Source organism: Mesitornis unicolor, unplaced genomic scaffold (assembly GCF_000695765.1).
Source record: "Mesitornis unicolor isolate BGI_N332 unplaced genomic scaffold, ASM69576v1 scaffold27396, whole genome shotgun sequence".
Lineage (NCBI taxonomy): Eukaryota > Metazoa > Chordata > Aves > Mesitornithiformes > Mesitornithidae > Mesitornis > Mesitornis unicolor.
Window position 1 is genome coordinate 16,388 of NW_010190733.1, and position 24,031 is coordinate 40,418.

Here is a 24,031-nt window from a genome sequence, read left to right on the forward strand (position 1 = left end):
CAGTATAATAAAGCAGAGCTCACTGAGCCTGATTTTAAAGATAATCTCAAGAACCAATGAAAACCTGCTCAGATTATCAGATTGGGTTGAAGTAGCTGCATCTGCAATTACTCAGTGATGAAGAAACTGAGGAATTTCTGTTAAAGGGTTAACATTTGAAAGGCCAACTAATTTCCTGAATATGAAAGTCCCTTCTTGAAACAGTTACATAAGAAAGGCCAACAGAAGAGCTCTCTGAGCAGCCTAAAGCCCTTTTCTAGCCCCGTCTGAGCGCGAGGGGAGGCTGCTTCCACCCAAGGCCTCTGCCTGGCTCTGCCCATCTGCCCCTGGTTGCCCTGTCCTGCGCCTCCTCCACAGCCTGGCGCTGCTCTGGGCTGGAGGGGGCAGCTCTCTGCAGCGCTCCCACATCCAGATCCTAGAGCAAGGACCAGACCTTCCTGTACCAGCTGCGATGCTGCAGCAGTTACAGTCGGGATCCATCGGGTCAGTCACGTATGTGGGTCTAGCGCCAGAGATGGGGATGAGAGAAGCAGGCACAGCGCAAACTGAGCAGCCATCTGCCAGGATTTGCTCTGGGGCAGGAGACAAGAAGGCAGGGCCATGCAGAAGAGGAGACAGACGTTTCCAAATTTGTACTACAGTCCGAGTTATGGCTCTGCTCCAAATCCCTGCTCTGTCGCCTTCCCCATCCAATGGGACTCCTGCCAGCTCCCATCAGGCCCCATGGTTACCCATCTAAATGCACCTTACACTTTTTATAGTTACAACAATCCTAAACAGGAGTAGAAAGCCCCTAAAATGCAAGCAGCCTTCAGAGTGTCATTCAAGCAAACAACACCTCTCGCCTCAAACTGTCCAGATGCCTGTACCGCGCCTGCTACAGCAGAAAACTTCTCTCTCCTCTAGAGACAAATTGTATCCCTGCATCTTCCCAGCCTACTGCTGCAGGTCACCATAAAGATGTTATGGCTGTGTAAGACCCACAGCTTTTACCGTATTCTGCCTACAGGCAGACAGAAAAATCGATATGGGAGCTCAGCAGCAGTTTGACTCAAACAGCAAGGCACAAACTTCTTTTCCCAGTTACTGTGCCAAAACACAGAGCAGTATTTCTGACAAGAACATTGCAGCTCTCTGCAAGGTGCCTTTTCCCACACTTCCTCACGCCAGGTGCCACTCAGCTCAGAGCAGCACCTGAACTCCTGCTTTCCAAAGGCCACTCAGACCCTGCTTTCATGTTTTCTAGGACCCAGGTACACCCGTCCCACTGTTCCAAGTAGCTTCCATCAGGCGGACACTGTACCTCACCAGGTGATTTAAGTTGCATCTATCTTGAAGTTTGGGTTTGGTGTTTTTGGATAGACATCCACTGTTTGTCTACTGTCAACCCAGTATGAAATACATACGTTTTACTACCTCCCCTGTTTTTGGATGTCTATAGAGGCAAATGGAGTAAACAGGAGAAGCATTACATTACACTGGAAGCTCCTGGGACAATAGCTCTAGCATCCCTGGGGAAACACAGTTTAAGAATTAGATATTGCTAGGTCAAGGACTTCTGCAGTTCACTGCTATGAGCCACAGAATAAAACCTCACCTCAAAACCCTCTGTGTCCACAGTGTCAACAACTTATTGGCCAAAAAACTGCCTTGTTACAGCTTGCTTTGAGTGGAACAGTCTCCCTTATTTCAATATCCTTATACCACACATCAACACAAGGGCATGGGCTGCTCTGCCCATGAAGTCTGCTTCCCAGGGTGACCATCGGCAACTTCTAGCCCAACATAGCAGCAAACCACCGCCTTCTACCAGACGTGTGGCCACAGACAGTGCAGCAGTGACAGAAACAGCTCCTTCAGCAGTTCAGGGCCCAATGACAGTGATAGAGACAAGGAGCGTGCAGAACAGAGATGTAAGAGGTGAACAGAGAGATAGGCAAGTTTCCCCTTCTCTCTTAAGCAGCCTGGGGTCAGTTACCACAAGGTAGATTCTGAAGTGCAAAGAGCTGCAAGGTGAAGCTTCAGGAGGCTGTTACGGACCAGCAGCAATGCCTCTACCCAGTGCACTTCTGCAGAGACATCAGCACGATGCCAGCAGATCTTTAGGACAGCACGGGGCAGGCTCAGCTCACAAAGAGGAGCTGGGGGTGGCTCCATGCCCTGCTGCCTCATGGACGGCAGGCCTGGACTTCCAGCACGGCAGGGAAGACGCGTAAGTGCACCAAGACGACACCTTCTGCGACTTATCACAGAGGATGACAAGAAAAATGGAAAACAAGGAAGGGAGGAACCCAAACACCTGGTAACTTGGAGCAGCGCCCAGGAAAACACTGAGCTAAGGGTATATTGAGGAAGTAAAAACAGCACGGGTAAAACTGAGCTCCATAGGTTGAAAATCAGTGTAACGGAGACCATGGTTGTTCTGAACAAGCGAACCATGGATCTGGATGTGTATAAAAACTCTCCCAGCACTCACCTGTGAAAGAAACTGCTTTGCTTCATTATAACGCTCCCTCTTGTTTAGGGAGCTGCAGGGCTGGCTAAAGTGTTGGGTAAGAGATGGAGGAGAGGGAGGAGAGTTTTTTGGCATCACAGCAACAACAGATCGCCACCACACTGGAAACCTGCATCGGCACAACGGCTCTCCCAGGGTAAGACCTTCAGCCCAGCAGCCCACGGGTGAGAGCGCTGTGCCTACAGGACATGCAGGTCTGCACACTCAGCATCAGTATTGCAGCAACTTTTAGAGACAGTTACCCTAAACAACGGAGATACAGAGATGTCAGAGGGAAACACATTCACCATCACAGTGCGAATAGCAGTTTCTTGTTCGGCTCTATCAGCTAGCAGAAATTGCTCAGACTTTGTGCTACTGACCTGTTAATTGCAGCAGACCTGGTCCAAGGCAGAAGATGGAGTTGCAGGTACATCCAGGAAGCACAACATTTCTGAAATTTCTGTGTAGTTCTAAAAGCTGCTCAATGTTTCAGTTAATGTGCTTGGAAAATGCTGGGAGAGATGCTGATTCAGTAGAAAGCCCTGGGAGCAAGCGTTTGTCTGGAATTTTATGTTTTTTCAAGAGTTTTCATTTGCAGACTCCACCTGGAAAGGCAAAGTCTTTCTGAAACTCGAGCTGTGTCTGGTCCCTTGGACACACAGTTCTGTGATGAAATGAGAATTGGTTTTGATCATACCCCACGGACAGGGCTAGGACCCTCCACAATTAACAAACTATGACATCTGGGTTTAAAGAGCCAAAGATATTAGCAGGAAAAGTAACACTACCTGTGTTGTTTGGAAATTGTACTTTAATGTAACAGCTGTGCTTGTCATGGGTTATGCTTCTAAGAATCATCTACGTCCAAAGTCCCAAGTCATGTGAGAATACCAGGGAAAAATAAGTTAAACTTTTGTAGTCTTTATAAGGTTTCTGTGAAAAAAAAATGCACATCTACATAAGCTAAAGGGTAATTTTCAAGGTACAGCTGCTCTTTCTGCCATTATAAAGCAATTTGACCTAGGATTCTGAAACAAACAAACCAAACCAAAGCAATTCCCAATCACGTTGGGTATGAGACATTAACAGGACAAGTGGCAATAAAAATAGGCATGCATTTCTATGGCCCTAAACATCTTCAACTGTATGCAATAGAGCTTACATAAAGTCAGCTTGGTTTCTCTCCTGAATTTTGGTAACACTTTGCTCCTGGCACAGTGTGGAAAAGTCCCTGCACTCTGCAAGGCAGCCCCCCCGTCCTCAGTCTGCCTGTGTCCCGCTGACGGGGCTGTCGGGGCGGCAGCAGACCCACTGCTTGACGTAGCTCCGTGGAAAGTCCTCCCCGTCCGGCTCCAGGGGGATGGCTCCACAGCTGCTCTGGCCGCTCTGCTCAAAGTCACAGTCAACGGGACTCCCGCAGTCCGAGTCCACAAAGCCGCTGTCCATAGTGTCCAAATCCACGCAGATCAGAGGGTAGCTGTCACCAGGCCTCGCAATGTGAGGGAAGAAGTCACAGGAGCCTTCGCTGTAGGAAACACTTTCACCATCAGGAGAAGGTAGAGAAGCTGAATTTTCCAAATCCCACTGATTAGGATGCAAGCAATGGGCTTCAAGGATGCTCCTCATACCTTCCAAAGCCCTTTCTACTTGCCGGTGGGCTGTGACACTTGTACTCCTCGGGTGGTCTGTGGACACAGAGCCTGAAGCAAGTATTTTGTCCTGTGTGCTCAGGTCAGCCAGATGCAACTCACTGGATGCCTTTCTGTCTTCGTTATCCAAGTTAACCTTGGGGTAACCGGCTTCTCCAGCACTATTTTCCTCGCCAGTACGCTTGTGCCCCCCGTACACACGGTTACACTGGCACTGGCAGTTACAAGGTGTGAATTCATCAGCCACAGTCACTGTATCGATGGACAAGTGTCCATATGAGCGGTCCCGAGCCTCACTGCTGCCGTTCACGCTGGACAGCAGAGACTGGCTGTCCTGACCTGGGGTGGCCAGGCAAGACTCACAGGGCTTGCAGGGCAGATCTTTCCTCAGCTCATGCAGCTCCTCCTGCGAGGTGCTGCTGGAAGGACGCATGGTGTAAACTTCTAGGACTTCTGGCAGGACTGCTCCCCAGTCAAAGAGGTCGAAAGTCATTTTTGTATGGGATGCACCAACCCACTTCTGCATAAAAGGACATACAGGGTGAGGGGGGACGGGAGGGACAAAAGTTAGTAGTGCAGTTCCACAGAAATCACTGAAGTTTTTATGCTTTTAGAGGCAAAGTCAAACTCTAAAAATCACTGACTCCTCCAAAATAGCAGGTATGAGATGCTGTTATTACCAGACAGGCTGCTGCAGGAGAACTGACTCAAGTAACTAAAAATAATGAGCTCTGAGGGGTTTGCGTGGCTGTGCAGTTTATGCTGCAGAGTGCCACTGCCCATAGCAGCATTCCCGAGTGCATCAGCCAGAGACCCCCTCCCAGGCCACCAAACCTCCTCTGCCCTGGACACTGCTCCTCTCCCTGTGCTGTGCCTGCACCCGGACACAGCCTGGCTGTCACTGCCCTCCCTCTGCTGCAGAGGCTGGGCACAGCACAGACCCAAGGCTTGGTTCTGCTCCCTGACATTTGTCTGAGCTTTGCCAGGGCTCTTCTAAGAGCACCACTTTCTGCTGTGTATAAAGCAGGTAACAACGCTGGGCTTCATAAGGCTGCAAAGGCTTCTGACAGAGCACTGCATGGGAGCTGGGTGTTGCCACAGCCGTCAGACTGCCCGAATCATATCAGCCTCCTGTCCCAGGCTGCACCCAGCCTAACAGGACGTGAGCAAAGTGTCCGGGAAGAGAACAACTTAACACAGTTTATTACTCTCACACAGAAAAATCTTCATTCCAGCAGGCAGCACCAAGTCCATTTTAATTTATTTTTAACTTAAGCTACAAAGATCTATTATTAAAAATGTAACGGACAGAAAAGCACCTAAGGTGCAAAAGGCACAAGAAGAAACAGCAGGAAATCCCTTTCTTAGAATTGAACAGGCAGAATATGTCCTATTCCCTCCTGACAGTTCTTTGCAAGTTTCCGCCAACATGAACATAAGGACCCACGTGCATGAGTAAATGACGTTCCATTCTCTTTTCATGTCTTAACTTCTCCTCTGACATTTTCACTGCTTCCTACCCAATCCTGGACTGTTGCCTGCAGAGCATTGCTATTGTGATTTGCTGATCGTCATTCACAGACACAACCTAACCACTTGCTTTGATGCAGGCAGGATGCAGTTGGATGAGCCCCAGATCAATTTGTTTCTTGCCAGCTGAAAGGGACGCGTCTGTGCACATCAGTGATGCCACCACATCCTCTGTACACCCCTGTCTGTGCGTCTTGTGCTGTGGCTGTGTGGGCAACCACTGCTTTAAGCCTGCTAATTTATTAAGAAGCAACTCTGCTTCAGCAACTGCGGCTCATTCGCTTCCCTGCAGCACTGAACAGCCTCACCAGAAACCAGCACGAACACAATTCCCACAAAGAGAGAGCCCCATGGCTTCACCCTGAGAGGAGCGCGGTGCTGGGCACGCAGGGCGCTGTCAGCCCACGGCTTTTGGGGATCCCTGCACTGAGTCCACCTGGTCCCAGTTCCTGTGCTGAGAGCGACCAGTGGCACCAGCCCCACGAGGGCACGCAAGCGATGCAGGTCTGGGAAGCTGTGCTGGGGCTGGGAGGGGAAGGCAGGAAGGAAGCGAGACAGTCTCTGCAGCTGCAGCTGGAGTGGCACCCATCCAAGACTACTTGCTTAACCTGATTGCAAACATCAGCCATGTGGCAGGGATAAAGTACATGAAGATCATTAGGGCCCAGCTGGTGCCCCTCTCCCAGGGTGTCTAAGAAAAAGCAGAAACAAGAAACAGACACTGGAGCATCTCTGATCAGTGCTGCTGTACCAACAGGAACTTGTTCAGAGAGGGGCAGTGATGTCTGCACTCGCAGACCAGCACATACAGGGAGATCTGGCTCTATAATGAAGTCTGCTCCATGGCCTGATGGCAGCATGGGACCGGAGCTTGGGAAAAATCCCAGTTGCTGTCCTGGTATGCCTTTATCTGCTCCCTTCAGGTCCCAGGCTTCACAGATGACACAGGCTCAACTCAGCTCACCCCGAGCCAGCACCTACAGGGCACGAGCAGCATAAAAGCCTTCCTGGCACAAAGCTCTGGTCCTTACATCTGGAGCCATCTAGCCTTCTCTTGAGGCAGATTCCCCCTTCCATTGCCCTGATGAGAATCCCTTGCCCAGGATAGCACGATGGGCCATCTAGTTTAACTTTGTCCCTTGCTTGTGTAACCCAGTTATACCTTGAAATCTCCATTATGCACCTGGTAAAGTGGTTTGAAGAAGGAAGCAGGGTCTGGGATGCAAGCCATCTTCTCCCACAAGCTGGAAGAGAAAAGAGAAAGGCCTTGGGGTTAAGCACAGTTTACAGATGCAAACCAAGACATCTTCAGATCCAGTTCAAGGAGCTGAAATCACCTGCCCAGCCTCACAAGTCAGCAAGTGGCCGAGGATCAAGGATGTCCTGTGCTGCCAGAGCCATTTAATGGCCTCTCTTGTGAGCCTCACAGGAGATGGAGCCCAGCCCTCAGGACATGCACACACAACATTCACGTTAAGGAAAGAAGTTCCCATTTTTTGGAAAAGCACCAATTCTGGAAAGATGTTTTCTGCTCAGGCACCTGCAGGCCAGGACTCTGCCCCGTGCACTTTTGTGGCCATGGGCCTCCTCCATGGCAGCATGCACCCCATCCCTTTGCAAGAGCACAGGACCCTCCAAAAAAGAGAGGGGGGCCCCAGTCAGCACCGAGGAGCCTGTGTCAGCTTTGGAAAGAGGCAGCGCAGCCCTGGCTGCTGCTCCCATCCAAAACCTGCAGAGCACAGACAGGAGCTGAACAGCCCAAAGGCCGGGTGACCCCAGCTCCATCCCCATGTGCCACTGTCCTGTCCCAGCCAGCTGAACAGTGGTGGAGCCTCAGGGAAGAGCAAGATGCCCTGCCAAGGGCACCAGCTGGAGACCACACCTTGCTGGCCCTCACAGGCCCAACACTGTGCCCGTGCATGGATGTACAAAATGCAAGGAAGGCTGCATGTGAACACCCCGTCCTTCGCAAGACCAGGAGCACTTACTCCAGCTTCCTGAAGCATACTTACCTCCGCTGTTTGGCCAGAAAGGTTGTGATTGAGGCAGTGATTGCCACGACAACACCAAACAGCAGCAGCCATCCCATGCCTGTGGTCTGTGTCACTGCTGGAGAAAGAGGCAGGGTCATTCAGGCTCACCTTGCATTTCCACTCTGGTCAATAAGCAGGAGATGGTGAGAAGACACCGTCAATTTCTACCCCAAACTTTCTCTTAGGGACACTCAGGCTGTCACCTGGGGCCCAGCACCCCAAACACGAGGTCTGAACCTCCCCCATTTCTGAGGGCTGCAAGCAGGACGCTGGACATTTGACACTGGAAAGGAAGCCAGAGGCTGCCACTCCTGCTGTGGCACCCAAACCCACGGCCAACCCCCCCATACCCTCTTCCCATGGGCCACGCTGTAAGGTGGGCTTTGCAGCACAGTGAGAAGGTCAATACAGACAGCACATACCAGCCCAGGCCTGGGGTCCATGTACTCAGTAAGCAAGACAAACACGCCTGTCTTTACTAGAACATTTAGAATTTGTTCTAATTAATGACGTTTGATTAGAGCTCTGGAAGCACTATCTGACACTGGACCAACGAGAACAGCAAGGACAGCCGGTTGTACGTACCGGCAGGTCTGGTTTTCAGCGTCAGTGGAGGACCCCATTCACTCCAAAATCCACTGTAGCTCGTGTCTTCTCGGGGCCTGGCCCTCACCTGGAACTCGTACTCAGTGTTCGCCTGGAGCTCCCACGGCAGGATCACCAGTGTCCGCTTATCTTCATGGATAGCTTTTGTCTTCTGAGTCTGTGAAGAATTAAACACCAAGCACTCAGGGCTGGTGACAGCTCCTACCATAACCCCACTGCTGCACCATGGGGAGCCCTGCAAAGCCACCTTCTCTGCTCTCACAGTGTTTCTGAAGGCCGTGCTCTGCGTGGCCAGCAGCTGCATGGGGCCCTAGAGGACCCTTTGGTGCAAGACAGCATTGGAAGCACAGGAACTATCCCACAGGACCTAGTACTTCTCTAACAGCTTCTGCTTCTCAGTTCTTTTTTCAGTTTTGCCTGTTTTAGTCCCATCAAGCAAGGAGACACCTTTTCTAAACTATGGAAACCCTTCTTGCGCACCAGCGCTCCTGTCCGGTTGTGCCGGCATCCTCTTTGCTGGTACATCCTACTTGATGTTAAACCTCTGGACATCTCGCTTACCTCCCAGGTGTCGGTCCTTCTCTTATAACGCAGCTGATATTCCAGCTCCTCATCCAAAAAGTAGAAAGGAGAGTTCTGGTAGATAGTTTCCCAAGAAATATTGTAGCCCTCTGAGAACACAGCAGTCAGATTGAACGGAGGCTGTGGTCTGACTGGAAGACAGGATGGTGTTAACCTTCACAACATGACTGCAGACACTGCATAAACCCAGTGCAAATCCCTGCATAGTAAGTGCCTAAAAGGCAAGCTTTTGTATCCCCACAGGGTGTTTTCATCTATCAGAAAGCAGTAAAGCATGAACTCCAGCAGCAGTGCTCTGCATAGGCAAAGGCACACCAGACATGAACCCCACCACTGGCTGCCATGCTCGCTCCTTGCCCAGACTATCCCAGCAGACAGGCATAAGGTCAGGCAGTATTTATCAGATCCACCATCATTGTACTTACTGTTCTCTGCCATATAAAAGCCTTTGGAAATCACGTGCTGCCCATCAGCTCTCTCTGTAACATCCACCTGGACTTTGGCATCTGCCGGCAGCTCAGTCATGTCCACAGCGCACGCGTACCGAGTGTGACTGGTGTTCCTGGACAGCTGCAGCAGACTGCAGGCAGCCACAGGGTTTGCTGGGTCATCCTCAAGAACCCTAAAAACACCGAAACAAACAAGTCTACATCTACCGCATGCTGTAGGTGGACTCATCTGTGGCTGAAACGCCAGGCACAGAAATTAGTAAGAAAAAGAGAGGCAACGCGTTAAAATAAAAATTTATCTTTGAACTTCAACAAATTTCCTTTTTTCCTTCTATTTGCTCAGCTTAGCATCTGTGAGAGAAGTAGGAAAGTGATGATGAAGCGTCTGTGTCAAGGAAAGGTGCTCACCAGGGCTGCACAGCCCAGGACCGCATCCACCTCTGGGCTGGGGCAGCACAGCAGCCGTGCAGGGCTTGGACCAGCTGCACAAGCAAACGTCCCTCGGTAACGGCAGCAGAGGGCAAGGCATTTCCAGGACAGCAGAGAAAACCACGCCAAGGGAGCCAGGGTGGGTGCGGCAGGCAGCGGGCACAGGAACCAGGGGTGCTTTGCTACGGGACAAGCCAGTGGGTAGCTGGAGCACGAAGGACCCAGTGAACACCAGCACGGCAGCATGAACAAGAGCCCACGCTAAACAAGAGGAGAGAGGGACAACGTTGGGCTTCAGCCACGTTGGAAGCTCCCACGACCGAGACGTACCACGTTGCAGTGAGGTTATATGGACTGGCACCCAAGTCGTTTCTCAGGATGCAGGACAGGGTCTGTACGTAGTCCACAAAACAAGTGAGGTTTTCAGAACTCGTAGCTGTAGGTTTGAAGAGAGAAAACACGACATCAGCTCCTGCGATGGAGCAAGCGGAACCATCAGCGCACAGCGCCCAGGGCTCCCACTGACTACACCACGCTGTGCCAGCAGCCTTGGAGATGAGCTCCACCTCCACAGGGAGGCAAACCAAGCCTCAAACACAAACCATTGACAGTGCTGTAGCAGCAAACGGCAGCCAAAATACCAGGAAATGCCCAAATTGTGGCTGAATTGTCAAAACTCTCTGTCCCCTCTGAGACAGTCACTACAGCGGTCACATTCTACTTCTGCAAGAGTCCTAGCTTGTGTAGCACATAAAATACACATGATTACCCAATCAGAAACAGTGCCATAGGCAAACATTTTAATGTGACACTTCCTAAATTGAGTACTGTTATTTGCTAGTCTGGATTTCCTTTTATAGTATCTAGACAGCACTCTGCACATTTTAAAAAGTGGTATTTTAGTAATTCTTTACCATTCCTTCTCCTTACTATTTTCTACAGCTTGATATCTGCAGCATCAATACTTTCCCTGTACAGCTCCAGAGGCTCAGAATGTGCTTTTCATAGAATTTTTGAAAAAGAAAAGGAAAAAAAAAATTGCAATTTTGTAGTTGCTCTAATTTCCTTAAATCATTCTGGTACTAAAGGGACAGGCACAATTTATTAATCACTTAAACAGAAACAGACTTCTAAAGAGAAATTGAGAGGCAATTGTAGAATTTATGCTGGTCATTAAGAAAATTAGCTAATTTGAAATTGGCCACAAAGCAGCATCTATGCTCTTCCAATTCTCTGCAGGAGCTCTGCTCATGTACCGGTGCCCAAGATGTGCTGCACAGAAGCCCTGTTTCAACTGCCTCCCTGGGCTTCAAGGGGAAGACGGCAGCAGCGTGCGGGACGCTGGCACCCAGGAGTCCTCTCCCAACAGCACCTCAGGCTGACAGGAGCCACCGCTCCGCAGCGGGAGCGGCCGGGCAGGACAACCTGCAGGAGACACCACCATGAGCCATGGCACCGTGGTGACTGCTCATCTCTGATGTGTGCAGCGTCCTTTTTGATGGGAATAAACCTGTCACCATCTAGGGGAAGATCCCGAGGTTGTACCTTCATGCTGTATCAAGCATGGGTCCGCCTGACGGGAACACCTCACCTGACAGCCATCAGGCACCCCAATCTGCTGATGCTGACCATGTTGTGAGTTCACCTCCCTTTGCTGTGCTGCTGCTTGTGTTAGCGAAGCTGCACTCCCTGCTTCTCACCTCCCCTCTGCTGAACGTGCTTTGTGTTCAGAAGCGCTGTTTGCACGAGATGAAAGACCACAGTGCTCGATTTTACAGAGAACAACCAGCGCGGCACACAGGCAGCGCGTGCTTCTGTTTGGGGGACCAGGAGCATCTGCTGCACCCCCAGAGCAAGCGCCAGCCCTCACGAGGGAGCTGTCTCTGTGTTCACAGTCACTGCGGGCACCTCCAGTGCAGGGCACAGCCTGACCATGCCACAGCAGGGACAGAGCAACACCAAGTCCAACGTTCCCCACAGCCTTCGCTCTTCACAAAAGTTTCTTCCTGGCTCAGTGAACCAGAGCACTCACTACTTGCCCTGCACAGCTCAGGTTTGCATACGAGACCCCAGTCAGAGTCAGGATGGCGAGAGGAGACATTTGGAGATGCTTGTGACAGGCTGGCCCTGAGGCTGTGTGTATGCTTTATTAAACTGTAAGTGATTCAAAGTATGTGGTTGCCACTTTGTTTCATTTTGACTTTGTAATTTCACACTGACTACAGAATTTTGTTCTAAAATTTTCGTGAAGTTTTAGCTTTTCATTTTGAGCCCTTGAGAGGCCATTCTGGAGGCCCCAGCACTGCTTGTTCCAGTCCTGAACAAGAAACCTTCTCTCCCTTAGCCTAACTTCACTCTCCTACAAAAACGGGGTTATAAAACCCTCGCCTTCCTTTAGAGAGGGTGGCAAGTATTAATAAGTTAATAAGCATTGTTAATTAGCAGTCTTCTGTGCTATTAGGTTAATCAGTCAAATGGACTACTATTCCAAGGTAGCTGGTAAGCTGCAAGCATATCTTTGAGCAAGAATCTGTTAACAAAATTAAGAAGAGGAAACCTTTTTGCCTGGAAAGGAATAATTAAGTGCCCTAAACCCAGTTAGATCTAGGATTAATTGTCCGTCCTTGGCAGCTTCGAAATAAAAATCAAATACTTTTAACAGTAAGATCTAGTTTGGTCCAAACTGAAATTAGTGCAGGGTAATTCCCTAGCTTGCATTACACAAAATTCAGACCAGACATCACAGTGGTCCTGCGTGTCAGAAGACACAGCTCTGAATTCATCTTTGCTGCTGCTGAGGTTTTGGAGCAGGTCCCATGCTCTGCCTGGGATGTAAAACTCTGACCTTGCCCCTGCCCACCGACCTGCTCTGAAACTCGGCTCTGAGCCAGTCAGGCCACGGGGTGGGCAGGGACCGGCCAGGAAGGGCAGCGGCCACACAGCGCCGTCCTGAGCAGGAGAGGTTCACCCGCTGCCTCTGGCCGGCCAACAGCAGCCATGAGCCCTGGGCACATCCTGGTCTTGGCCACCACAACCTTTCCCATGGCAAAGGTGGGTTTTTGGGGGAAATCCTACTCAGATTTTAGCAGGAGACATTTCAGTGCAGGGCAGGCACTGCCTCTGCAGCCTCCCGTGTGCAGCCTGGCTGTGCACCTTGCTGTGCCTGTCCTCCACTGTCCATGGAGCCTCTGCTATAACTCAGCCCATCCCACCCTCTCATGCTTGCTGTCCCACAGCATCCTTGTAATGTGCACATCTCAACACAGCCTGCATCAACACCACCCAGATACACCCTGCAGGTGTACAGCCTGGAAGAGACATCTGGGAACTTACTGTAGTGGAGCAAAAGGAAGAAGGAAATAGTCTGAAGCCACAGCTTGATCCTCATGTTGGTTCTGACTGGATGTCCTGGAAAAAGACCACAAAAACCCAACAACTTATAAAACCTCAACCAACCAGTTAAAAGTTCAGCTCAGCCATCTACTCATATGTTGAGCATTCAGGTGGAATTAATATCAGTTTTAGACATTTAAATGAAAGCAGCGTCTAATTTAGGCAAGTCACCTCAGCTCTCCTGTATGTATCTACTCCATGGGCTAAGGGGGGACAACCATGAGCCCTGCCAGCTGGCCATACACCCGGCCGGTGAAACCACTGCTCCTTGCCAGCAGCACGGGCACAGAGAAGGCAGCAAAGAGGCTGCAGCCATGCTCCATCCATGCAACAGGAAGGCTCTTGGGTTCAGTGCTAACTCATTTCTTCTTCATTGGTTTCCTGCAACTAGAAATGGCTTGCGACTAGGAGAAGTGACATTGCTGTGGCTTCAACATCTGTACAGTGAATTAGTCAAATAGGGTCTGAATGTCACTGTGGGTTTGTATGAGCAAGGCTTGTGAGAACTCATTGGTTTGGACTCCAGGACGGCAGACCAGACATAAAAATAACAGTCTCCCATGCGGCACAGAAGAGAGCGACACACGGCGCTCGCTGCAGGAAGGCTGTCCCGGCGCAGAGAACCCACAGGGAAGTCTCCAGAGAAGAGGAGAGCAGGATGTTCACAGCAATAACAGCAAACAGCATCACGTACCAGTGACCGCCTGGCCCACAGCCCCTGCTCCGAGACCAGGCCCTGAAGCCACACAACACATTAAGGGTGTGTTTTCACAGCATTTAGCATTTACAGAAACACTCAGATGTGCACAGAAAGACTTAAAATGAGCTCCCTGCAGAGTATCGGCTGTTGGTACAGATGTCAGCACCGTTTTCTCGAGCTATTCTGAAATGGGCTAGCCTGCCTGGGGACAAGACTTTGGGGAAGTCACCTGTATTATTTTTAGGACATACTTCTGTTGGCAGCAAGTTGCAAGGATGCACAGACAGTGGGTAGGGTCCACACGACACCGAGCAGCATCCCCCTTGCCCTGCTGCTCACGCTGCTGGGGATGCAGCCCAGATCGGGGTTGGCTTTCTGGGCTGCAAGTGCACGTTGCCAGCTCACGTCCAGCTTCTCGTGCACTAGCACCCCCAGTCCTCCTCTGCAGGGCTGCTCTCCGCCCCTCCATCCCCCAGCCTGCACGGGTACCAGTGGCTGCCCTGACGCAGGTGCAGGACCCAGGTCCTGGGGCGCCTCCCCCCACCAGCAGCAAACACCTGGGCAGTCACTCAGCAGAGGGAATGCCAGCAAGTCTCCCACTAGGGGAACATTTGTGGTGTTTCAAAATTTCCCAGGTTTACTCAAATAATGAAAGCAAAATAAATTTAGCAGCCACCAAAAAGTCCCTGCAGTCCCACGTGAGCTCAGAGCCTTGCTCACAGGACACCATGCTGTCCAGATGAGATCAGCACAGCTCAGCTTGCTCAGGAGGTGCCACGAACCCCCCAGCTTGTGGCAGGAGTGGCCCCATTGCTGCCCCCTTTCCTGACACTTTCCTGCAGGTGAAGCTCCTTGTGCCCCAGCTCAGCACAGAGCCCCAGCCCTCCCAAGCCTCCCTCGCCTGCTGCAAGGGGCAGGATGGAAACTCTTTCCTCACGCTCCAGCCCTTCTTCCTGCATCTTACATTGCCTTGAGGAAGGACCTTTCCTGACCACTCTGGTCACAGTTCTCTGGCCAAGGACAGACCCGTGGTGTCCAGTCCTGTGTTCGCAGCAGGAGCTCACCTCGCATCCCGTTGCTGTGCGACCATCCCGCTCCGCAGCCTTGCCCATGCTGTAAGGCCAAGAAAGGCAACTCGCTGCCTCTTCTCCAGCAAAGGGAGGGACGGCCCAGCCCGCCCAGCCCCGCAGACCTACGGCTTTTCTCGGGATCCCCCAAAGTCTCACGTTCATGTTTCTGTAGCTCCCTCATTTTACCCCCATTCCTGCCTAAACAGACAGAGCAACACAAGGGAAGTCTTTGCTGCATTTAGTTACTAGACTGTGATTTCTTTTGAGTGTCTTCCCTGTTTCCCTCCTCTGCTCAGAGAGCAGCACCACCAACCCAACGGGACAGGAAAGGCTGAACAGGAGGAGCTCAAGGCAGTGAGCCCAGGCAGCTCATCAGGAAGATGTCTCATGGAGGTACCAGAGGCTGCCGTGGCACACTGTAGAGAGGTTAATGTACCAGGCTGTAATCCAGAGGCAGCTTCCCAAGTAAGAGCACAGTAGCAAAAGAAAGACAGAAAAGCAGCAGGATCCACCAACACAGGTGGAGCAAGGAGTCAATACCTCCTCACCTGGGACTTCACTGCCCCATCTCTTACCTTTGCCAATGCACATTAGCCCAACGCTTACCTCGCAGCATCAGAAGGGACTTTTAGAGGTCACCCAGTCCAACCCCTGCAGTGGGCAGGGACAACCTCAACCAGATCAGGGTGCTCAGAGCCACATCCAACCTGGCCTTGACCGGGCCCAGGGATGTGGCCTCTACCACCTCTCTGGGCAACCCGTGCCAGTGCCTCACCACCCTCACTGTAAAAACCTGTTAAGGATCTGGAAATATGGTGCTATAAGCTGCCACAGATGGGTGCAGTCTGAGTTCACAACTTGAAGCATCTCCAAGAAAAGCAGGCACTTACAAAACTTCAACACAAACTAAGAACTCAGTTTAAGTTAAAAAAAAAAAAAAGGTAAAAACCCCTGGTATTTCCAAGCATGAGAAAATAAATGTCACAGCTACACCCAAGTGCCAAAAGGAGCAGAAGTCTTTCAGTCCACCAGTTATATGCAAAAACAAGCTTTCTTCTTGAAAAAAAATAAATTATCAGTGCACACTGCCACCTAATCACAAAGCCAAAGTAACAGGGATACAGAAGGGCTCTCCAGAGGCCAGCAGCAATGACAGCAGGGGCACAAGGGCCACATCAGCTACAAGAAAGGTTTACAGTGCAGGCACACATACCAAGCAGCACCAAACTGGCAGCGGCAAAAATAGGTGGGAACGTGGACATTACCTTGCCCCATCCTTTCAGCTGTCCATTTCAGCCCTCCACACCTCCACGGCGGGGATGGCTAAATCATTGCTGCGACTGCAGGCGCTGCACGCGCGGGAGCTGGCAGGGGCGGATCTCATCGGCACTGAGCAAGAGCAAAGCCCACTTGTGCACAGCCAGGGCTGCGGCGCTGCGATACGCGGCGACGGGTGGCGGCCGACGTCACCACCGTATCGGTATTACTGTGCCGACAGAAGGATGTGGTGAGCAGAGGAGGCAATGAATTCGAGTCCGAACACCCACACAGCGTTTATTACTGTATTGCTCTCCTCCCTCATGTGAGAAAAAGGTGGGAGAGCAGATAAAATTTCACAAACCTCCAATCCAAAAGGTCACATTGAGGCTGGTGGAGTCAGAGCCCTGCAGTGGGGAGGCATCAGCACCAAGGCACTAAATGGTTAAGCCTACGTAGTATGGTCCCTACCGCATCAGTACCACTGTGCTCTGCTTCCACCCATCCCCAAAGCAGCCCCTGAGACAGGACAGCAGCACTGATCCTCAGCCCGCAGGCAGGGTGGTGGCCGGGGCCCCCCGAAGGAGCCCACTCTGCCCGGGGCTGGTGTCACCCTGGCCAGGGCCAGCCTTACCAGGGCTGCAAGGAGCCCACGACACACTCCTCGTGTCCTTGGGCAAGAGTGAGAGGAGCAGCGCCATGGAGTGGCCTTGGTGCAGAGTGGCAGCAGGAGGGTGAGGAACATTGGGCTGGGATAACCCGAGGAGACGGCAGCAGCGCAGCAGGCACAGAGGATCTGGGTGCAGGGTGAGCAGACTCAGTGCCCAGCCCCAGGACTGCGGAGCTGCAGAGCCCCCTGCCCCCACTGCGCCCGTCAGCAGCCAGGGATGGCACGGCCCGGTCAGGGATGGCATGGCCAGGGCTCAGCTCTCATCCAGACCTCGGGGCTCCTCAGGAAACCTCAGACATGTGAGAGTCATGGCTGGTCTGAGTATAATCTATTTTTCGAGCAGCTAAAGAACAGAATAAATCCCATCCCTCAGGTAGGTGAAGACACAGCAATCACAGGCCACAAAGGGCATAAGATTGTCAGAAGATGCTCAAGACACAAGGCCCCAGCTCTATACACAGCAGTAGTAGCTGTCTGTCTCATGTACTGATACTTGAAAAATCAGGAGCTTACTGCTTCCAGCACACATCACATCCTACCATCAGGTAGGGCTGAAGGTAGGAAACAAGCCCCAGCAGAACGCAGCAGTGGCAGCGAGAATGTCTTTTTCTAAAATAGTTAATTTTAATTTAAGAAAGTTTGTCCCTCCCTGACTGCCAGAATTCAGATGTGCACAGCTTCCCCTCTGTGATGCCCGCTGCTGGTGGAGCACAAAGCCACGAGAAGCATTAAGGGCTGGAATAGCTCATCATGCATAGGTGCGTTGAAACAATGATTGACTCTGTTCTGCCCCGAGCACTGTGCCTATACACATGTGTATGTGCAAGTACACGCATGTGCACATGTGAAGCATGACAAGTTGTCTTGCACCTGCAGAGCAAATGCTTAACGGGCGCCTGGCTCTTCAGCCCTGGGAAGTCCAGCACAGCATGACCCACCTGGTCTCTCTCAGTGGCCAAGGGGATCTGCACCCACCGCAGCCAGACTGAGAGAAGCCCTGGGGTAGGACACAGGGGCAGGATCCCTGGAGCCACAGTACCCGGAGCTCAGCACACAGATGCGCCTCCTGCACGGAGCGGAGCGAGCCAGGAGCTCGGTGTGCAGCCACCGCCTCCATGGGTGCCCAGCTCTGGAGTTACCTGTGCTGTGCACACACCCGCTCCTCTGCGCCCAAGGCTCCACGGCACTCCAGGACAGCGAATCCAGCGCCAAGGTAAAGCGCTCAGAGACCCAAAGCAGGTCAATTGCCATGGATTTACATTGATTCAGGGTAAGGGGCAACTACTTTCATCCAGTTGTGACCTCAGCCCAGCCTGTAGTGGCGATATTCACCAGGAAGCAAAGTGTGAGGGGCACACCAGGACAGGCTCAGCAGATTCTGCTACAGTCATTGGTGACCAAAAAACATTTTGCCATGACTGGAGGAGGGGCAACACCAGTATGTATTTATCAGCAAGAGGAAATAACAAATCATTGCTGACAATTCTTTTCTCTAGAAGGGAGAATCAGTGACACTTGCAGTAACCATGTTCATGATGTGGAGGAAAAACCCCACACAAACAGTCCTGCCTCTGTATTTTCTTCCTGTCACAATGGAATTAAAACAATATCCTCAGCATCGTCAAAGATATAGACCCAGCGTAACTCTACAAAGGCACCTTTACTGCCTGGTGACATTCAGGCGGAAGAGAATTATACGTTATGATAAGTAATGAGTAAAAAATGGCAGAACAGCTGAGACATGAGTAACAGTGTTCTACGGGAAGGGAAAGCAATAGAAGAAACCACCTCAAAGCTCAGGAAATGGGGTAAAATATGAATGAGCCAGGCAGAAAGCGGAGGTGTTAGTCAGCAAAGCAGCAGCTTGAAAAACAACAAAGCCCCGCAGCCTGGAGCCGACACGGATGCTGCAGAGGAGGAGGGCAGCGCTTTCGGGCTGGGGGACGCCGAGTGGCACCCACAGAAACCCCAGCACCCCCCCACCCTCCTGCCTTTGCCTCCTCATAGCAACCAGCACCGGGCTCAGCCTCTGGTTAGCCACCAGCACCGGGCTCAGCCTCTGGTTTTCCCCAATACAGATCCAGTCTGAACCCGAAGGCTGCAGCAGGAGAACATCACCGCTCATCGGAGCAACAGGGCTTACCTGCACAGAGCAGACTATGCACGTCTTGCTCACACGGAGGGGATCACACAGAGCTCGTATCTTCTCTTGGAAATCACCAGACACACGCTGGTAAACAGAAACAGGAATGACTGTGCCTGTGAACTCACCCTGGCCATCTGGAACAGAAACCTGCAGCTCGGCTCAGACTCAGACCCACCGCTCTCGCCTGCACCCTGCAAAACTTGCCCAGAGCACGTCCCCAGACCCCACCATGCTGCGTGCATTCAACCCACAGGGAACCATGCTCCCCCAGACAGCCTGGTCACAGAGAAACACCAAGACCAGAGCTCTGCAGCCATTTCTGGCTGAGCCGCTGGGATCTTTGATATCCCACAGCTGCCAGCAATCAGCACCCCCACCCACGCTGCCTGGCCACAAGCTTTCACAGCAGACCTGCCCCACCTGGGGCTGGGTGCTGTGACCGAGGGCACCGTGGATGGCCTCTGGCATCTCTAAGGGTGAAACACAGCAGCCATTGCCAGGCTCCGGCTGCGGATGCACTTTCAAAGCACCACGCGCTGCTGCCTGGCAAGGGGAGCTGCAGGAGAGGCCCCCACAGCCCCACACAGGGGAGCTGCTGGCTCCATCCCAACCCACGGGGTGGCTTCTCACGTCACCGGCAGGGACATGCCGTGTCTGGGAGAACAGGCGGGATGGGGTGAGGATGAGGTTATGAGAAGAACCCCAATGTGTTGGGACACATGAACAGCACGGGAGATAAACAAGGTTTTCATGGAAACAGATTGCTCTGAAGTAACCAATGTTTCCAAAACTTCAAACTACATTTCTGCACAGAGAAGCCAAAAGGCCTCGTGATGCTTTCTTGGTGCAGCCCAAGTTTGATGAAGCTGTGGCTTTGCTGTGATGCTGGTAGGAGTTCACTGTAAGGTGGCAGAAGGCAGGAGCTTTTGTGTTTGAGGCTAAAAAGGCCAAAACATGGCTGCACTAGAGCACAGGGACTGGTGCGATGGAATCATGTCACACCAGTGTACTGGCATCCGGATCAGCACTGGTGAACGTCTACAGCACTCAGCAAGACGAGGAGTCTGGAGGTTGTTCCTACAAAACACAGGGGCTAGGGGATGCCACGCTCCGCAGTGGCTTTGGCTGTACAAGGAAGCTCCTGGGTCCCTTGAGTGCTGTTTTGTGAGCAGCTCTGTACAGCCGGGTTTCCACGCCTCGCCCTGCCCTGGTGCACGTGCAGGGGTTGGAAAGCAACATGCTGGGAGCAGCAAGAAGCTAAAACATGGCAGAAAACACGCAAAACAGAGACAATGTGCAGAGCAGTTGAACACCCTGGTCCTTCATGCTGGGGACGGCAGCTGGAGGTTTTTGAGACAAGTGATGGGCACAGCGAAGGTGGCCTGACCGGGATCCCTGCTACTGCTGGACAACAGCGTCTGTCACAGGGCCCAGCGATGGGTCCCAATCCCTGCCCTCCTGCAGGAAACACGGGGCTCGATGGCGCTGTTGCCTCCCTCCTGCTATGGAGGAGCACACCAGGTGCCCTGGAGCCCCTCGGCGAGGCAGCGGGGCCGCAGACCACCCAGCAATGAGCCGCTTTGCACCACCTTCCCGCGCAGAGCCCATCAGACACACACTGTGGTGAATGCAGCATGGTAGCGGCTGCAGCGCCGGCTCCTCCAGGCCTCTGCTGCGGGCCAGGAGCTTGACCTCAGTGGCCAGCACAGGCCTGGGTCTCACAGCAGCTCTGGAGCACCAAGATGAGAACCGGGTCTGTCACAGCCCTGAGCTGGGTGTGCAAATTCAGCCCCCAAGGCAGCCGCTGCCCACTCGCCCTGTTGTAATTCTTGTGCTGTGTGGGCGGCTCACAGTAAGTGAAACCAGCAGTGGCTGAGCTGGGGAGAAGCAGCCAACCTCACCCTCTTCAGCTTATGGCAAATTCCCCCATGTCTAAGAGCTGGGGAAACAGCAGCAAGTAGGAAAGTCCCAGTGGTTCGTTAGTCATCGACTCGGTAACCTTCAAGCAGAGCACAAACACCGGGTGCTGCGCAGGCCCTGCTCTGGCACGGGCAGGGCCATGGGAGCCCTGATCCACCCCTGGGCAGGGACAGGAGCTCCTCGGGACACCCACCACGCTCCATGGAGCGGGACAGGGCCGGTGCAGCCATCCCTGTCAGCCAGGCTGCGGGCCGCAGGCTGCTGCCGCACCAGCTCTTGCCGCTACAATTGCCTCTCTGCATTCAGAATACAGAGGTTTAGGTCTCCTGCACAGATGGTTGGGGTTTTATAGGAAGTATTCTGGCCAAGACCAAAAGAAAAGGCAGCAAGCAGCTGCTCCGCCCCCTGTGCAGCTAAATGTGCCGCACTTCCCGCTCTGGTCACCTACAGCTGCAGCAGCTTCCTCCTCTCCCATCTCGCAGTCCTGCTGGAGGTGGCTGGCTGGAAACTCCCGCGTTGTGGAAAGCCGTGGAAGGGGCAGGGGCAAGCAGGACAGCACAAGGGACACAGAGCAAAGCACCTTGGCAGAGATACAGAGTTCCTCTCAACATCGCTTCCTCAGCTTGTGGAAGGAATGGGAATAGCCAGCATTTAGCACACCAGTGGTGCTGCTGATGGCTGTTCTTAGGTACTCAGGGAAAACACACCAAGGTACAGCAATTTATTAAGATTTAAATTTGGCTGTGTGTTGGTGAGGTACCTGGAAAGTGCCCTCTTCCTCACTCGCTCTTTTTTTCCTTTGCTTAGGAGCAGTCTGCTGCAAGAGCTATCACCCTGCAGCCAAAACCCAACCGCGGCTCTGCTCTCCTTGCTCCGGTCGGGCCGTGGAGCTGCTGCTTGGCTTCCGACCTCATCACCGCAGTTCAGCGGGGCCTGGGGCGCTGTTTGTGACTGCAGCACCCAAGGAGAAGCTGATGGCACCGCACGGCTGCCTCCGTCACAGCCGCGTGGTGAAGAAACGAGTTCTGGAAACATGCAACCATGATACATCACCGTGTGGGAGCCTGGGGAGGAAACTGTGTGCGGGTGTGCGTATGGGGTGTGTGTGGGTGTGCACTGCATGGGCACAGCTCCCCCGCGAATTAGTCAAAACCACTTGTTTTTGTGAAAGCAACTGCGTGCAGAATTACACTTTGGAAGCACCTCTGTCAGAGCTGGAATTCAGACTGCGCAAATGGCGCTCCCCAAGGAGCTTTCTAGAGAGAAGACGTGGCTATAGGAGAAATGAACTCTCCTCTTGGTCTCGTAACTCCACAGTCAGAGGTGCACGTCAGGGAGTGGGGTTTTGGAAGTCACTGCCCCTCATCTTGTTCTTGCCCTTTGCTCCTTCGGCCAGGTCACTGCTAGAATGCAACACCTGTAAGAACTGGTTTCCTTAGACAAAGTTTGTATCTCATGATGGATCAGCACTTGCACATCCCTGCACCCTGGCTGGACAATACACAAAGCAAGATGCAGAGACAAGTTATTTAAAAACCTGCCCCTCTCTCACCCAAAGTTGACTTCTCCCTACCCCAAGGACTTAACCCCCCATCCTCAAGCTCCTGCTCCACGCAAGTCCCACCCTCGTCCTGTGGTTACTGTCTGTTTTCCATGGGCAATGACAAACTTGTGACTGACGAGTTCACCAACGGCGGCTCTGCAGGTGCGCACTTCCAAGGAGCAAGCGCGGTGTAGGAGGAGGAAAGGCAAGGCTGAGCTGTTCTCAGCACATCGGCTTGTCCTGCACTGGGAATTCACCTGCTTTTCTCAGGAACCCACTGCACTCACGGTGAGTCAGACTGTCAATACCTGGTAGGCAGCCAGGTGAGAAAGATGTGGAGGTGGAGCGATTGTGAGAGAGTAATAAATGGCATTATAACCAGGCTAAAACCTGGCACAACCCTCCTCTTGAACAAACACACACAAAATAGACTGGAAAACACTGAAAATACACTTACTACGATCAGCAGTTCCCTGTCCTGGTAGGAGCTCTTCAGTAGCTTAAGAGACGTACTCGGAGGGTCCCAGCCCCCAGGAGCAAGGCCCCTCTGGGGAGGGCGAGCTGCCCTGCGCAGGGTGGTCCCAGCACACCCTGCCCTGGGGGCCAGCTTGGAGCCACAACTCCCACACGCTCCATGCAGGAGCATCTCTGGCCAGAAACCCACCACTGAGCCGGCCTGCGCGCTGCGGCTGCGGGCGGCCAAAGCAGAGGCAGTGGAGAGCAGCGTGGACGGGCTCCCGCTGTGTGCGCACCCTGCCTATGGCAGGGCAGCCGGTCCCACGGTCATCGCCAGCTCTGGGTTACACAGAGGCACAGGGCTGCCCCTTCTCGAAGGGTTACAGCTCTGTTTCACCACAGAAATACTGAAGGGAGAGCAGGGGAAGAACAGTCATGCACAGAAAGCCATGCAACAGGAATGAGTGGGCAGGAGGGCACGGCTACACAAACAAGCCAGGGAAAGGCAGAAGAAGCTGGGGCTGAGCAAAGCCTTCCTGTCCTGGCTGGGCAGAGGTCCCCTGGCTGCAGCACCCAAGCACCAGGAGGATCGCACAGAGCAGCGCCGCTGTCCCTCACCCCCATAACAGCCCCGTGCGACTGCAGTCAGCACTGAGCAACCCCTGCCGGGCAGCTGCAACACCGAGCTGTGGGGTCTTGCTTAAACTTGACTGTGCGTGGATTTAGGGAAGTAAATGTGCTTACTCATGAGGCAGACCACAGCCTCTGCACACCTTCCTGTTCCACCACTGCAGGGCGGGTCTGGCCGACGGGTCCTGGAAACTCATGCATCTGCCCCACAGCACACAACTACAGCAGCGATGCCCTCATGCAAAGAGAGCATTTCTGATGGAATCAAACCTCTCCTGAGTGGAAATAATGTCCAACCTGATCTAGTCAGCAAAAACAAATAAGTAACGTGTTCATCAGCACATTAGCTACCAGCAGCAAGAACCTTCGTTAACCACCGCCTTATCGAAAGTGAGCTCCAAATCAGTGCCTATACAAGTATCAACTACCACATCTAAACATGCTTCACTGCGAGTCTCCTTACAGGGCTTA

At 52.6% G+C, this 24,031-nt stretch overlaps 1 protein-coding gene across 1 annotated transcript; it reads right to left on the minus strand.

Moving 5' to 3' along the window:
• Window positions 1–3,757: 3,757 nt before the first annotated feature.
• Window positions 3,758–13,163, minus strand: IL21R (interleukin 21 receptor). The gene is made up of 8 exons (XM_010186501.1): window positions 13,109–13,163; window positions 10,106–10,211; window positions 9,323–9,519; window positions 8,877–9,028; window positions 8,295–8,472; window positions 7,689–7,785; window positions 6,839–6,920; window positions 3,758–4,666 (listed from the first exon to the last, which is right to left on the minus strand). The coding sequence occupies exons 1-8, from the start codon at window positions 13,161–13,163 to the stop codon at window positions 3,758–3,760; spliced, it is 1,776 nt and encodes a 591-aa protein (XP_010184803.1).
• Window positions 13,164–24,031: the final 10,868 nt, after the last annotated feature.